The following is a 16,447-nucleotide window of genomic DNA, read 5'->3' as shown; positions in this document are numbered from 1 at the left end:
TGTTAGTAGAGACGGGGTCTCACTCTTGCTCAGGTTGGTCTCGAACTCCTGAGCTCAAACAATCTGCCCGCCTCAGCCTCCCAGAATGCTAGGATTACAAGTGTGAGCCACCACTCCCGGCCTTAAATGTACTTTTATTGTTAGAAAGACTATCTTTCACTTAATTGTTGAAAATTCAGCATCCAAATTAAAATGGACTGTAAATGTCAGGCAGAAATGTACAAGTATACACACAGGATTTCAAAGGCAGTAAAAAAAATCTCATTAATAATTTTTGTACTGATTACATAAGGAAATGATGATATGTTGGATATTTGGGATTAAATTAAATATAGTGTTGATGTTAATTTCATTGATTTTTTTTTTCCTGTTTGAAATGTTACTGTAGAAAATTTAAAATTACTATCTTTGTTTTGTGTCACAATTACGGAATATCTGAGACTGAGTATTTATAAAGCAAAAAGGTTTATTTGGCTTGTGATTCTGATGGCTGGAAAGTTCAACATTGAGCACCTGCACCCGGCAAGGGCCTCAGGCTGCTCCCACTCTTGGCAGACGGGCCAGTGTGTGTGGAGGTCACACAGCAGGAGAGGAAGCAGGAAAGAGAGGAGAAAAGTGCCAGGCTCTCGTTAACAACCGGCTCTCGTTAACAACCGGCTCTCGGCCGGGCGCGGTGGCTCACGCCTGTAATCCTAGCACTCTGGGAAGCTGAGGTGGGAGGATCGCTTGAGCTCAGGAGTTCAAGACCAGCCTGAGCAAGAGCGAGACCGCTGTCTCTACTAAAAATAGAAAGAAAGTAGGCAAACAACTAAAAATAGAAAAAATTAGCCGGGCATGGTGGCGCATGCCTGTAGTCCCAGCTACCTGGGAGGCTGAGGCAGGAGGATCGCTTGAGCCCAGGAGTTTGAGGTTGCTGTGAGCTAGGCTGACGCCACGGCACTCTAGCCCAGGCAACAGAGTAAGACTCTGTCTCAAAAACAAAAACAAAAACAACTGGCTCTCTTGGAAGTGATAGAGATACACCCACCCCTGGGGAGAACGTTGATCTATTCATGAGGGATCCCAATACCTCCTACTAGGCCTCACCTCCAACGCAGGGGATCCAATTGCAACGTGAGGTTTAGAGGAGACGAACTTCCAAACCACAGCACTTACATGTGCAAATCACGTTCTATGTCTGTTGAGCAGCGCTAGTTTATTCCTTATGCTGAAGATAAGGTGAAAACCTTTAACCTGTTCTGCGAGACCTGGCATTAGCTGATCCCAGGCTGTTTCCATTTTAATTTATTTTTATCTGACACCATGTTTCCGTCCCTCTTTCTGGTACTTGCTTTCAGTTCCTGAAAAGAATCGTATTTCTTTAACTTCAAGGCCTGCTGTTTCCTTTGCTTCAAACACTCCCTTCTACTCAGCCTTTGCCCAGCTGACTCCACTCGTGCTTCAGATCTCGGCCCCATGTTGCTTCCTCAGGAAGGGCCCGGGTCTCATCCAGGGACACACAGCTGCCCAAAACCCGCCAGCTCCGCCACCAAACCTGGGAGAGGGAAGGGACTGAGCAGTGACGGAAACACAGAGATGAACAAGACACATCGAGGGAAAAGGCTGAGCATGGGTGAGGTTAGGAATGCTCAGAGGCAGAGGAGGGTTGGAGATGTGAAGAGAATCATGATGGCTTTGGCAGGTAGATGGATTCTTGTTCTGCTTGTTTGGTCAGTGTCAAAGGAGACAGGGAACACAGGGAAGGGTGCCGAATGTGCTTTGGTACTTGTTACATTTTGCAATAATGTTCTCAGATTTAAAACATCAGTGGATGTTGGCAGGAGATCCCAGTGGTTGGGGTTTAGTGAAAGAGCAAGTAGACGAAACCCTGGTAGGTGTCTTGGGGTCAGTTTGTGTGAAGATTAGGACTCAAAATGTCCTGATAGTTTTAGAAATTTTACTTTTTTTTTCCTTCCTCAAGAAGTTGAGAAGAAGAATCAAATAAGTTTTGGATGTCTTGCCCAATAAGCAATCCAAGAATATTCTACGTAAAAATATTCCACAGAAGATGCCCATAACAGTGGGTTGCTTCTGGTGAGGGTTACTGGCCTTTGGGGGTAGCAATGGGAGGAAAAGCAGACTTTTCATTATGTTGTACCTTTGTAATTTATGTACCAAAAGCACATATTATCTAGTCTTAATACCTTAAGTAATTTCTTTAAAATAAAAAAATGTGAATTTTTTTAAAAGACCTGTTAAATTTTAGGTGATGATGAGACATCCAATAAAAACATGAGGCTTTAAAAATGGAAATGAAGCCGGGGATGGGGGTGGTGGCCACACCTGTAGTCAAAGATACTTAAGAGACTGAGGCAGGAGGATCACTTGAGCCCAGTTTACACCCAGTTGTCCAAGTGTTTGTAGTCAGTTGAAATCCCACCAACATTTAATATTGTCAGCTTTTTTCATTCATTCATTCGTTTGTTGCCAATCTGGTAGGTATAAAATAGTGTTCATCATGATTTTAATTTACATGTCCCTGATTTCGGATGAGTTCACTATCTCCTCGTTCTGTGTGTGTGTGTGTACACACAGGTACTTGCCATTCACGTTCCTTTTCTCAAAAGCACGTGTCTTTCCTCATTTGTTTGCGTTGGTTTTTATCTTTTCTTTTCTTTTTTTTTTTTGAGACAGAGTCTGGCTCTGTTCCCCAGGCTAGAGTGACGTGGCGTCATCCTACCTCACAGCAACCTCAAACTCCTGGGCTCAAGCGATCCTCCTGCCTCAGCCTCCCGAGTAGCTGGGACTGTGGGTGCTCGCCACCATGCCCAGCTAATTTTTCTATTTTTAGTAGAGATGGGGTCTTGCTCTTCCTCAGGCTGCTCTCGAACTCCTGACCTCAAGTGATCCTCCCGCCTCCACCTCCCAGAGTGCTAGCTAGCTCAATCAATGATCTCCCAGCATTGGCAGCACCTCAAGAACAGCCGCACACGGTCATGAACGCAGCTAAACGCGGAGCTGAGTGGCCCCGCACCTGCCCTGGAGTCGCCGTCCCTGGGCAGGGGACAGTGCACTCCCGTGCCTCTGCTGACTCCCCAGACCTGTTCCAGGGTGTGGGGAATGGAATTTTGGGAGAAGTGATTCTGCTTTTCTGCTCTCCATTTCCCACATTCTCTCGAAGATCATCTGTTTAAAATACTAAATTTGTAAAATGGCCTTGATCTCTTTTCTGTCGTCGTTATTAAGTACGGAGAGAGAAAGCACCGCAGATAGAAAAGGGCCACATATGGAACAGCTTAAGTGTCCTGTGTGCGCCAGGGAGGGCCCGCAGAAGAGAACATTCCGTCTCCCTCTGCTGCTTCTCTCATTGCAGGTCTCCGTGCGGATCAGAGGGAGGAGGCAGCCCCAGGAGAGCCACAGGGCCCCTGCACATGAAACCAATTGCTTTTTTTTTCTTTTTGCCTGTAGTAAAGTTCACATTTTGATTGCTTCTCCAGATTATGTAGATCCAGACATATTTTATGCAGTCATCCGGATCTTTCTCTCTGGGTAAGTACAGTTCAATTGCTTGTCTGCGTGAGGTCTCTGTAGCATTGTCCAAATTTAGGAAGAGAGAAACAGAAGCTTCCTAGAGGAAGAAACAGGTCACTAGCCAAGTTAGCACCTGAATCCACTCCCAGATGAAAGAAGCCAGATACCATCTGCATGACAAATGACATGGAGGGCTGAATGTTTAAGCTCAGATTGACTGCCCTTAGGCCACTGAGATCTGTTTGTGCTCACTTTTCTTAGAATTTTATCTTGTTGACATTTAAAAAAAAAGCCCAATATGTCATCCACATAGTTCTATAATTTCTATCCATCGTTGCCCTTGTTAGCAAAGCAGCTGGAGGGCATAAAAGCTTGGCATAAAAGCTTCCTTGTAAAGTTCCTGGAAGGGCCGTCTGCTGTGGTTGAATGTCTGTGTCCCTCCAAAATGCATGTGTTGACCCTGATGGTCAAGGGGACAGTACGAAAAGCGGGGCTTCTGGGAGGTGATTTCTTTTCACCAACTTTCGAAGTTTCCTCTCTCTTCTGCACGTAACGGGGCCTCTGTGAATTTTGTGACCTTGTGTATGTTCATCACGCCCTGACGACTACCCATGTCTCTTTGTTTCTGAGAGGAGGAAAAAAATCTTTAATATGAGGCCTACATAATATCTCCACATCATCAGTTTCCCCTTTCTACCATCACGTGTAATCTCATCCTTTCTCTTCTCCCTGCTCTCTAGTTTTTTTAGTTTTTAAAGGATGAAAATAAAAGGTGGAGGCAGAGGAGGGATGGGGGTGCAAATGTGAAGTAGATTCCGTCTTGTCAGCCGGGAGCCGCGGCAGTGCTACGGGTAGAAAGGGCTGAGGCTGCGCCCGGAGGCAGCAGGAGACGTGGCGAATGCTAAAATCTGCCACGGACACGTCCCACTGGCGCGGACGGAGCGGCAACAGGAACCAAGCGTTTCCTCCAGACCGGGTAGATCTGAAGTGTGAGATACTTCAGGGGGAGGCCAGCCAGGGTGGGGAACCTCCACTGTAAGGGTAGGAGGAGGACAGTTTCCAGACAGTAACTAGAGAGCAATGGGGACGGGCTGATGGAGGAAGGAGTCAAGTAAAGAGGGGAGAGAAGGGGGCAATGTGGAGTCGAAAGTGTGTCTCAGAACTTGGGCTCTCTCTGTACACCTCGGACAGGATTAGACGAGAGGGAAAACGGTCATTTAAAACCATTTCATGCTGCCATGTAGCAAGCTCATGCTGAATACAGAAATAGACCGGGACTGAGGAAGCACTCGATCCTGCGAAGTCTCTTTTTGCTTCACTTTACTCTCTAAATCTGATAGTTTTCCATTGTTTCATAACACATGACCGCACATTCACCAGCTTAAAACCACGCACATTTTTTGTCTCACAGTCCTGTAAGTTAGAGCTCAGGCAGGCTCAGCTGGCTTCTCTGCTTAGGGTCTGAAAAGGCCAAAGTCTTTGTCTGGGCTGGGAAAGAATCTGCTTCAAAACTCGGTTAGGCTGTTGCCGGAACACAGGTTTTTGTGTCCTGGACCGGAGATCTCTGTCCTTGCCGGCTGTCACACGGGAGCTGCTCTCGGCTTCCAGAGGCCTCCCATGTTCTTGTCATGTGGTGTCTCCGTCTCAGCAGTGGTCCTTCCAACCCTTCCAGGACTTGGAATCTCTGTGACTTCTTCTGCCACTAGCTGGAGAAAACCCTCTGCTTTGAAAGGTTTTAGGTAACCAGATTCAGTTTACCTAGGAAATCCAGCATAGTACCCTATATTAAGGTCGACTGATTAGTAACCTTAATTACATCTGCAAAGTTCCTTTTGCTGTGGAATGTGTCGTATGGACAGGCCTGGTATCTCATAGTACTAACAGCCTTAGGGATTAGGATGGGATCTTGGGGAACCATTTTTAGAATTGTACCTACCACTGTATCTTTCAAGGGACTAAGTGAATTCCTTTTCTTCCTTATGTCAGAGTATCTGACAAGGAAATCCTTATGGTGAGATGTGCACTAGAGGGTGACTTTGTTTTTATTAAAATGTAAGTTCTGGGTCAGTGACACATTTTACCTGTGATTTGTGTAAATGCCTCCCTTCTGTTTCTGATCTTCAAAAGCTTTCCCATGTTGCTAAGTGACCAGTACTAGTCCTAAATGCATCTGTAAGTACAGATGGCCAAAAACATCTGGATTATTGGGAATTTCCATTAAGTTTGTCTTAAAAAATGGGAATTTGCTCCTTTGTTCTTGATTTGTCTTATGTTTGGTTTATTATTTTTTGTTTCCTTTTTAAAAATCATTTTTATTTCAGAGAGTGATTTCGTGTGTAGATGAAATCTATTTCCTTTAGTTCCCACTCACGTTAAATTTCTCAGGGAAGTTAGCCCCTGGCGGGAAAAATGTCATCTCTCTTTTTTTTTTTTTCCTGTTTGAACTTCCCCTTTTCTTAGGGTTGCTAGAAATATGCTACAAGAAAAGGCTAAAAATAACCTTGCCTACAGAGATTTGAGAGGAAAATAATTCCTTTTTTCCACAAACAGAGGACCTCAGAATGCATGAGAGCCATCACGGGGCTACTCAAAGAAACACGATGTCACTTGCTGAGACTGGCCGTGTCAAGCTGGAGAACGTGGGTTTTGAAAGTAGATGTGTTTCTTTCATTTTCCTGGACCGCAGTGCTGGTGTGCATGCCCCACCTTCCTGGTGGCCGCACCACACCCTCTGGAATGGGGGGGAGGCCCAGCTGTAGGTGTAGACATGGAAACAGTCAGAATGTCATTGGTGTTAAATCTGTGAGGCTAGATAAGATCACCTGGGAGGTGACAGTGGTGAGAAGTCCAAGGACTGACCCTTGTGAGAGCCCAACACGTAGAAGTGGTCAGGACAGGAAGGGGCTAGCAATGGAGCCTGAGATGACTACAGGAGAGCGTCAGGCCGATGACAAGGAAAGATGGGAGCCAGTGACCCCTGTGTGGTTGCTCCATGTGTCACCCAACAGCAGTCACGTCTGTAATATCTCTTCCCTGTAAAATGGCGCTCAGCAATTTTATGGGGCCAGTGTCCTGATGTTTAACAGCCACAAAACTTCTTTGGAACCTACTTCACACTTGGACAGCGGTAGGAACCAGATGCAGATTGGAAACTGAGGCCCAGAAAAATCTTTACACAGTTACAAAATAGCAAGAGGGAGGAGCAAAGATTTCAGTTCGCGCTAAATGACATGACAGAATGGCTAATACGTATTGCCTGCTCAGTGTGTTCCGGCCTTGGGCAGGCAGCGTCTTCCTTTGCACCGTGACCCGGTGAGGCGGATACTAGCATCACCCAGACCAGGAACCCGAGGCCCGGAGAGGCTGATGAACTGAGCTCACAGCAACAGCAGCAAGGCAGCAGCTCCTTAGGGCCGCGCAGCAGGAACCCCTCCTTTGCGCCCCGACTGCAGGGGCCGCCCTGCTGCTCCTCCGGTGAAAGCCTGACCGCCAGCCCCGAACAGCCCGCTAAGAGACCAGCCGCTCCTCGCGTTTCCACCCTCAGCAGGTGTTTGTAGAAGGTCACGAACGGCACACAACGCAGTCCCCGTGCCCCGCACATGCGTGTGGTGTGCCTGTCCCTTCTCTTGAGCAAGATGACTTTTAGAATTACAGGAAGAAAGTGAAACATCAGCATTAATCTGTCATGTAAACTCGTAACAGAGCAGATTGCTTGTTCCTGGTCATAAAAAGGAAAGATTCTTTTCCTTAGTGAAAACAGAAATCCACATAAGGGATTCTTGGGGAAATGAAAATAAAGGATGACAATTCGCGGTTCGCGTTCTGGTTCCGTCATTCTTTGACAGTGTGACACCAGAGACTCAATTGCTTTGAGTCTTGGTTTCTTTGTCTATAAAATGAGGTAAATGATTCCTGCCCTGCCCTGGTCACAGGAGGTCAAATGAGAAAACGGATGTGGCGGCGCTTGATGAGTGGACGCGGGGGTGCCAGCGTCTCACCGCGAGCCGCCCACGGTCACTCTGCGATCGCTGCGGTCGTTCAGGACGCTGGGAAAAGTCAGACGCGGAGAAATGAGTAGGACAGACGGAGGCAGGAAGGGGGGACCTAGAGAAAACAAAGAAGAAGGGACATCAGGGAGACAGGAGGGGAGGAAAGCGGGGGAAGGGAGTAAAGAGTAAGGGAGGGAGATGATGTCCCTCGGAGTCTGGCGCAGCCAAGAGCCCCAGTTCCAGCCTCTGCGTGTCCCTGACTTCAGCCTCTGGAGAGCCGCAGGCTGCACTGAGCCCTCTGTTGCTACCCTTCTTGTCCACCCTTATCAGTGCCTGCTGGCCACAAAGTGTTAGGTAAAGGCCTGCTCACAAATCCAGGTAATATCTAGACCTGATGGTTTAATGTGACAACTATTACAGTTGTCACTGTTTCAGGGAAGGACAAAAGTGGGTGTGTGACTGTCCGTGCACGTATTTGTGTGTATCTGTGTGTATTGGTACGCATTCATGAAGATGTACTTGTAAAGTTGCAAGTATCAGGTCATTAAGGATGACATTAGCAGAGGAAGTGAAGAAGATCTTTCCAGGCCCCTTGCTTGCTCCTGTTGACTAGCATTGATGGCATCTTTATAACTCAGTTTTTGAGTTTTTTCAATAAGTACGTCATGGCACCAATGCCAAAGATTCCTCACTAAATAGTGTTTGCTTCTCTGAAAGGATTTTTTTTTTTTTTTTTTTTGAGACAGCGTCTCGCTCTATTGCCAGGGCCAGAGTGCAGTGGCCAGATCACAGCTCACTGCAGCGTTGAACCCCTGGGCTCCAGCGATCCTCCTGCCTCAGCCTCCTGAGTAGCTGGGACTACAGGTGCAAGTCACCATGCCTGGATAAGGTTTTTTTTTTTTTTTTAAGAGATGGAGTCTCACTACTTTGTCCAGGCTGCTCTCAAACGCCTGGCCTCAAGCAATCCTCCTGCCTTGGCCTCCCGAAGTGCTGGCATTGTAGGAGTGAGCAACCAGGCCTTGCCTGGAAGAATCCTTAAATGAGGGAGAGAAGGGCTGCGATTTTCTGACCTGTTACGAAGCTGGGGTTACGATGATGCTTCAGTACTTACCCTGCAAAGATGCCCAGTCCCTTGCCCCGAAGTTAGCACTGAAATCATGTTCCCTTTGGGGCTCACTCTCAGCTTCTGCAACGGAAAATATACTGTCCGCTCCAACCGCCACTTTCTTCTCTCCAACTTTCCCTCTGGCCCAGATGGAAAGACAACCCAGCCATGCCTGCAGGGCTGACGTACGAGGGCGTCTCCCAGGAGCCCCTGAGCTACTCGGGAGGGAGCGCGGCTCAGAGCACGGTGCTTCACGCCTTCGATGAGTTCCTGGGCGTTCGTCATAGCAGGGAAAGCGGTAAGTCAGACTTTTTTTTCTTGAGAAGAAGAGGAGAGGGAGGAAGAACCGTTTTTTTTGTCATCGTTGTTTTGTTTTTACCAATTGATAAAACCAAGCGTAAATTAAAATGCAATGAAGTCTATACCTCTCTAAATCAACCGAGGAACTGTGTGCCTGCCAAACGCTATCGTTTCAAGTCAATTAATATCAGAATATCAGATCTCGGCAGGATCCTGAGTTTCATTTCCAAATCTTAAAACATTGCTGTATTTCCAACTGTTCACTGTTTGGCTCGGATCCTTAGGCGGTAGTTTCCTTTTTCTAAAACGGGGGAGAGATAGATCTGGAGTTTGAAGGCCGTGACATTATAGCGACGAGCCCAGAGCCGGCTGGCAGGGTTCTGAGCTCCGGCAGGAAGCCCTCCCCCTACGTGGTACAACCTCCAGCCAAATCTTTTTAGACCAGAAGAGGGTTCATCATGTCAGAGGGTGCAACTGCTCGTTTCCTTACCTGCCAGCATCAAGGCCATGTGCTTAACAGCTGCAAAAGTAGGCACTTCCCACTGTAGAGTTTTCAAGTTGGGTTAGGAAAAAATGACTAGAACTTGGTGTCGTAGAGTCCAGCCTCTTCCTCAAAAGTCAGTTCTCTAGAAGTGTGACAATTTTCCATGGATATTTATATTTGGTGATGTTAACAGTTGATTTACCATGCGTCATATTAAATACATAATGAATTTCCTACAAATATCTATTGTTTTGATTTTTAAACAACTCGGCTTCAAGAGGCTATTCCTAAAACAGTTGCTCATTCCTTATTTTTTTCCCCTTATACACTCTGCAACTCTCGTCTTCCCTAACACTCCCTCCAAACCGAGGCAGTTAGGAAACAAAATTCAGGAGAGTATTTAGCTAATCAGTGTAAGGATTTGTGTCCTGCCTTCACGGCCATTCCGCATAGTAGCTAGCTGCTGGATACTTTGTTTACACCTAGTAAATAATAGATACTTACACACTGGCTGGTAGATCTAGTTCTAGCTGAGTTACCTGAGATGTGCTTGCTTCATTCCCTCTTCCACGTGTCTCAACAGTCAGAAATACGCATTTGGGTTTTTGAAGTCTGCAAGCAAAGGAGCCAGCAAAGTAGGTTGAGTTAGGACACCAGCAACGGTGTCTGGTGCCTTCGTGTCTGGAGAAGCAGACAGGCTCCCTGTGTGTCCATGTGGAGCTGTGACATTGTTCTGGGCTGTTTCTTGCAGCGGACTTTCTGCACAGAATGAGGGACTACATGCCTCCTTCCCATAAGGCCTTCGTAGAGGAAATCCGCTCAGCTCCCCCGCTGAGGGAATACATCCTGTCCTCCAGACGTGGCCACTTGCTGACAGCCTACAACCAGTGTCTGGAGGCCCTGGCAGATTTACGCAGCTATCATATCACCATGGTGACCAAATACCTCATCACAGCTGCAGCCAAAGCAAAGAGTCGAAAGCTGAACCCTCTCCCAGGGCCACCTCGGGCTTTGGAAGACAGGGGAACGGGCGGAACTGCTGTTCTGCGGTTCCTAAAGAGTGTCAGAGATAAGACCTTAGAGACCATCCTTCACCCAAGTGGTTAAGAGACTGCCCTCTCCCCAGCAGTGCGGAGCCCCTTTGGAGAGCAGTGGACCTGGGGAATGAGGGTCAGGTTTCTGCCTGGGATCCTCCAAGGGGGACCTCAGCCCTCTTTCACGTTTCTGCTCCGTAACACACGACATTCTCCTCCATGTGAGCCGTCATCTTCACAAAGGAGAGTTGGCTCGGCCAGAAACTTCCCTTCCCTACCTGATCGCCACTCAACAGCAAACAGCGTTGGATACGTTCTCCTTCGGAATCCCACGGAGGAGGGAATGTACTTCATTCTCTCTGCCAAGTAATAGAAAACCATTCTAAATTTCAAAAACCAAATAAAATTGCCTGTGGGCAGATAACCTTGTTGATTTTTTTAAAAAACAAATTCACGTAAAAATGTATTAAGTTCCTACTGAGCACTGCCTCTGAGATTAGAACGGGGATTTCTGTGGCCCCAGCCCAGCCTCTTCTCCCTGAATGTGTTGAATTTGGTGGTGCGAGGCTGGAAATGCTCAAGTGGCCAAGTGGAAGGAAGAGGACGCTGACAAGACTTGGGAGTCACCGGTGTAAAAACAAATAGTTAACGATACGGGAGCAGATGAGACTTTTCCACGTGGTACATAGATTTGCAAAGTCTATTATAGTCCCTTTCTTTATTTTTGGAAGAATGATTATCTCTTCTTACCCTGAAAGTCTGCATTTGTAAAATGAATGAACTGACCCTCTGTTAAGTAAATGAGCAAAATGGGAATAAATGGTAAATCCACATGTTTAATGTGTATGTAAATGTAACTGCCTCTACTAACTTAGTTTCTATCCAAGTTCTCATTCAACATGCCAGTAGAAAATGCGAAAACTTTGATCAGGCCAATCCAATTTGAAATAAATTCTATTAAGTTCCTCCCCCTCCTTCACTGTGCACACACACACATACCTGGAATAGTTTCCAAATTCCAGGGACCCTATCCAGCGTCGTGGCTTCAGGGAGAGGCACCTGATCATGGAGCAGCCACTGGCCACGTTAGTATCTGCTAAAAAGTCCTCCTGGCCAGGCGCGGTGGCTCACGCCTGTAATCCTAGCACTCTGGGAGGCAGAGGTGGGCGGATTGTTTGAGCTCAGGAGTTCGAAACCAGCCTGAGCAAGAGCGAGACCCCATCTCTACTAAAATTAGAAAGAAATTAATTGGACAACTAAAAATATATAGAAAAAATCAGCTGGGCATGGTGGCGCATGCCTGTAGTCCCAGCTACTCGGGAGGCTGAGGCAGGAGGATCTCTTGAGCCCAGGAGTTTGAGGTTGCTGTGAGCTAGGATGACGCCACGGCACTCTAGCCCGGGCAACACAGTGAGACTCTGTCTCAAAAAAAAAAAAAAAAAAAGTCCTCCTGTGCATGTGGGCGCTGGTCAAGTAGAACTTGCATGTGTCGTCCTGTCTAAAAGGCCTTTCATACCCCGCAGCCCTCAGGGGCCTATCCTGCCACTTAGAAAAACGTTTTACTACTTCCCACATCCCCCAGGAGTATTTGGAGACCGTGAGACTGGCTCAGGGCATCTGGCTGGCACCCACAGCAGCCGTCTTCACGCGCCAGTGCCGTGGGGAAAAGAGAATTCTGCACCCTTGTGCACTCTCAGAGGCGAGAAGACATGACCCAGCATCTTCCGCTCCGGGCACTGGGAGAGCTCTTGCTGTCTTATATTTCCCGGGGTTTGGTCTGGCAAAGACAGGGAGGTGGGCAGGACAGGACCAAAAGCTTCTTCTCAGAGGCACTCACCGATGCTCTTATCTTTGTCTGTCACCGCTTCCTCCTCTCTAACCCAAAGAGAGAGAATCTTTTCCTAGTCTGGGTGGGCCAAGGAAAACCACTGGGTTTTCCACTGGGTCTGACAGTGTCCTCTCTGCCTATGGTTCCGGGGAGTCTCAGCTCAAAGACGTGGGCTGCCATAGCCCAGAAAGCCTTTTCTCTCCATTGCTGTCCTTGTCTTGTTTTTTGAAAAGTTTATTTTGAATCTAAGAAAGTGAGCACAGATATATTTGTTTGCCTTTGATTTGCTCTGGGATCAATAAACCCAGATTGTCTCAGCTGCCTGGGCTGTGCGTGTGCTGTGGTCCAAGGACGTAGCCGCGGTGGGGAAAGAGCAGAGAAGCACGTTGCTGAAGGAGCCAGAACATTATCCCCTCTGGCTGCCATTCTCAGGCGAAAGGAACGTGACCTGTAGAACAAGGCCGGCATTTGAATTCTGACTTGCCCATGTTTTTAACAATGTGGCTTTTGATCAATTTCAGAAAGTCACTAATTCCCGGCTTCCTGTTTCTTACCAAACCAAGACGATCCAAAGGGTCTCAGAGTAGACATGAATAACAGGATTGTGCCTGGCACAGAGGGAAAAAAGTCAACAGAAGTTTGTTTGGTTGTGAGGTGGGGCTCAGAGTACAGTGCGGGTATCAGTTCAGGAGAGAACGTGTATTCTTCAAGCTGGGCAGATTCACAGAGTCTGCACAGCGATAAAATAACCATTTGTCATTTGGGGAAGGGAAGTAGAAACTGACGAAAGCGTGGACCTAACGAGATGGAAAACCTGGGTTTGTATTCCAGCCTTGACACACTGTATACTGGCAAACATGTTGGATCTTTTAGAGCTGCGGTTTACTTAATGGTAAAACAAGGAATTTCATAGTTACTGTGTGGCGCTAACCGGTGGTTATCATGCTGTCATTTCCCTGTGTGTGGCCCTGAACTGGAGGGAACCATGTCTAGGGGCTCCAAGAACCATCACAGAAGTTGGAACTGGCTGTTTATCTCCCTGTACTTGGGGGAGAAAAGGGATAACATGACCTCAAAACAAGCAAGCAGAGTGAGACAGAATCTGGATTTTAGGCCTGCGTGGTGAGTAATGACAAGGACCTTTGACTGGGAACTCACGAAAAGGTGCCACAGTCACTGCAGGTCTGAAATCTAGACCTGTCCCAAATGAAGCCCTGTTTTTCCCTCAGAGTGACAAGCAATCATCTTAACTGGTTGACTTTCAACAGGGCCAAGTTCACTCAAAAGGACCACAGACCTTGATACAGAATTTACAATAAATATTGAAAAAATGCAAAACTGGGTAGAGTAAATGGGGTAGGAAGAGAAGTATACAAAGTTTGGTTTTCCAAAGACTTCAGAATGTATTTTGTTTGTTGTCATTACATCTTATACACAGGAGGGAATAAAAGCAAATGAAAGTCTTTATGTTCTTCGCTAATGAACAAGAATGAACCAATGAACCTAGTTCACGTGTCAGGTGTGATTTCTTGGGGTAGGGAGCTCTGTTCTCAGCTTTATGGTGTAATGGTGAAAGTCAAGCTCCAGTATAGAAGAGAACACAAGTTTTCTCAAGATTTCTAGGAACAAAGTATACACACTTCAGAAAAAAAAACTAATGATGGAAATACATTTTTGTTATTATGTCGGAATGCTTCTTGCAAGCTTGAAGAAATAGCAGAGTGGGAATTCAAGGCTCAATGTATGTAGTGTAGACATTAACTTACGATAAAAGTTGTTTATTAATACCTTGATTAACATTTCTGAGTCATAGTAATCCCATTTGTAAATGAGGGCAATATCTACCTTGCAGTGTTCTCATGAAAAGTAAAGCTGATGTAGATTTGTTAGATACAGGCCCTAAGTAAGTGGTAGTACTATGATGGTGCTGTATGTTCCCTGAATATCCTCTTGGTCTGGACAAGAAAATAAGTCTAGGGAAAAGAAACAAAGTAGGAAGCAAAGAGAATGCAGAAGAGGCTCAAAGACATGCACCCAGGAAGTGCTGCAGAAGCCACTCCCTTGGGGCGTGCGTGGGGTCCCGGTGGATGTACGGAAACGTGGACTAAGAACAAGGAGACTGTCGAATCAGCCCAGGTTCGGATCTCAGGACAGACACACTGTGATCCAGGATTTGTGGGTTTTGTCTCAGAATGACAAGAACAGGAAGGATGTTGTCATGGGATCATGCTTTAAACTCATCCAGATATAATCACAGCCAATGGTAGTGTCTGACATGTGGTTTCTCAATAACTGGAGAATAAATCAGCCCCTGCATTGAATGGAATAGAGGAGAGGTCTGCAACCTCTTGCCTTCAGAAGATGGTTTCCTCCAGTGGAGGAGAGGACCATGCATGTTTTCTTCCTATTTTAGGGAGTTTGTACCTTCAATTACTATAGGTCAGTCCTGCAGACAGATGGAGTATGTGCCAGTTATGTGTTCAATTTGAAGATTCACCAAATTTGGGATGACATATTGATCCCTCTTTCAATGGCTTTATAAATATTTGAGATTCCTTACTTAGAGCCTTGTATTATTAATAATTAGGGTTCACCAGAGAAACAGAATGAATAGAAGACTGTGTGTGTGTGTGTCTGTGTGTGAGATCCCTCAGTATCAGAAAGGGATGGGTTCCAGGACCCCTTTGGATTCCAAACTCCACAAACGCTCAAGTCCCTTATGTAAAATGACGTAACGTTTGCCTATAACCCACGCACATCCTCCTATATACTTTAAATCATGTCTAGATTACTTATAATACCTAATACAATTTAAATGCTATGTAAATAGTTCTTACAATGTATTTTTAAATTTATATTATTTTTAATTTTTCTATTGTTATCTTTTTCCCCAAAATATTTTCAACCCATGCTTGGTTGAATCTGTGGATGTGGAACCCGCAGATAGAGAGGACTCTGTGTGTGTGTGTGTGTGTGTGTGTGTGTGTGTGTGTAGAGAGAGAGAGAGACAGAGACAGAGACAGAAACAGACAGAGACAGAGAGAGAGAGAGAGAGACAGAGAATGGAGGCCAACAAGTCCGAAGCCCGCGGGGTAGGCTGGCAAACTGGAGACCCAGGGCAGGGCTGATGTGGCGGTCTGAGTCGAGGGCCACCTGCTGGCAGAATTCCTCTTTCCTCCTCCCCCTGGGGAGGCCAGTCTGTATCCCACTAAGGCTGTCACCCGACTGGAAGAGGCCCACCTGCATTCTGGAGGGCAATCTGCTTCACTGGAAGTCCATCAATTTAACCGCTGATCTCATTCAATAAAACACCCCCCAGAAACACCCTGAATAACATTTGACCCAGCATCCGAGAGCTGTGACCCAGCCAAGTTGACGTAAAATTGACTATCACTCGCTTCCTTAAGAAGAACTCGGACTAAGATAAGTCACGGTGCCCGACACGTACGCTCCCCACACTCTCTGTTACAGGACAAGAGTCCTCCTGGTACAGGGATGGGGAGGAGAACAAACGGTGAGGAGTGTAGCTGTGCCCCAGAGGTGCCGGGGAGGGCCCGCGGCAGAGTGGATAAAAGCTTCCGAGACGGCAGTGGGCACCACCACCCAGACAGGCCTGACTCGGGTCACAGCTCAAGACTCTTCATGCTGGGTGGTCCGTGTGGAGCAAAAACATTGTCTCTCTCAACAAAAACAAAAACTCCTGCCCTGAGGTCGGGAGCATCGGGCGACTCCCCACTGGGGAAGCAGTGACAAGCCCTTGAGTCCCGAACCCCGTGCAAAACGGCCGCCTTCACTGCGGCTGTCCCCACTACTCACCACCGCTGGGCGCGCGGGGACACGGGTGCCTGTTAACGTTGTACCTGAGTCCAGCTAGGATTAGTCTGGTGATTTTAAAGAGACTTTAGTAAAACTCAGGATGATTTTAAAGGAAAACAAAACACTAAAGAAATAGCAGCTAGCTGACATGGCTATCAGGGAATGCTCACTCTCCGGTGCTCACGGGCCAATGCTACCCTGATTCTTGGGGCTAACTTTTGTCCCCTCGAACCGGGACACAGATCTCACAGCTTATGACAGTAAGGCTCATAGCCTGAGTTCCCCTTCCTTTGTCGTTTGAAATTCATATTTTGTTGTTTCTAAACCAGGGTTAAAATCAAAATAAAACTAAGGAAAGGAAGAAAAGAAAGGAATGAATGA

At 46.8% G+C, this 16,447-nt stretch overlaps 1 protein-coding gene across 1 annotated transcript in view; it reads left to right on the top strand.

Moving 5' to 3' along the window:
• The window catches only part of IDO2 (indoleamine 2,3-dioxygenase 2), a 52,614-nt gene extending 41,382 nt beyond the window's left edge, over positions 1–11,232 (top strand). The window contains exons 8-10 of the mRNA XM_012657147.1: positions 3,476–3,528; positions 8,754–8,902; positions 10,140–11,232. Of these exons, the coding sequence (XP_012512601.1) occupies positions 3,476–3,528; positions 8,754–8,902; positions 10,140–10,495 (558 nt within the window). The 3' untranslated portion in view covers positions 10,496–11,232. The remainder of the gene's footprint in view (positions 1–3,475; positions 3,529–8,753; positions 8,903–10,139) is intronic.
• The last annotated feature ends 5,215 nt before the right edge of the window (positions 11,233–16,447 follow it).

The sequence above is a fragment of the Propithecus coquereli genome, unplaced genomic scaffold (assembly GCF_000956105.1).
Source record: "Propithecus coquereli isolate 6110/MARCELLA unplaced genomic scaffold, Pcoq_1.0 Scaffold530, whole genome shotgun sequence".
NCBI classification, from domain to species: Eukaryota; Metazoa; Chordata; class Mammalia; order Primates; family Indriidae; genus Propithecus; species Propithecus coquereli.
This window is presented reverse-complemented; position numbering and strand designations above follow the sequence as displayed.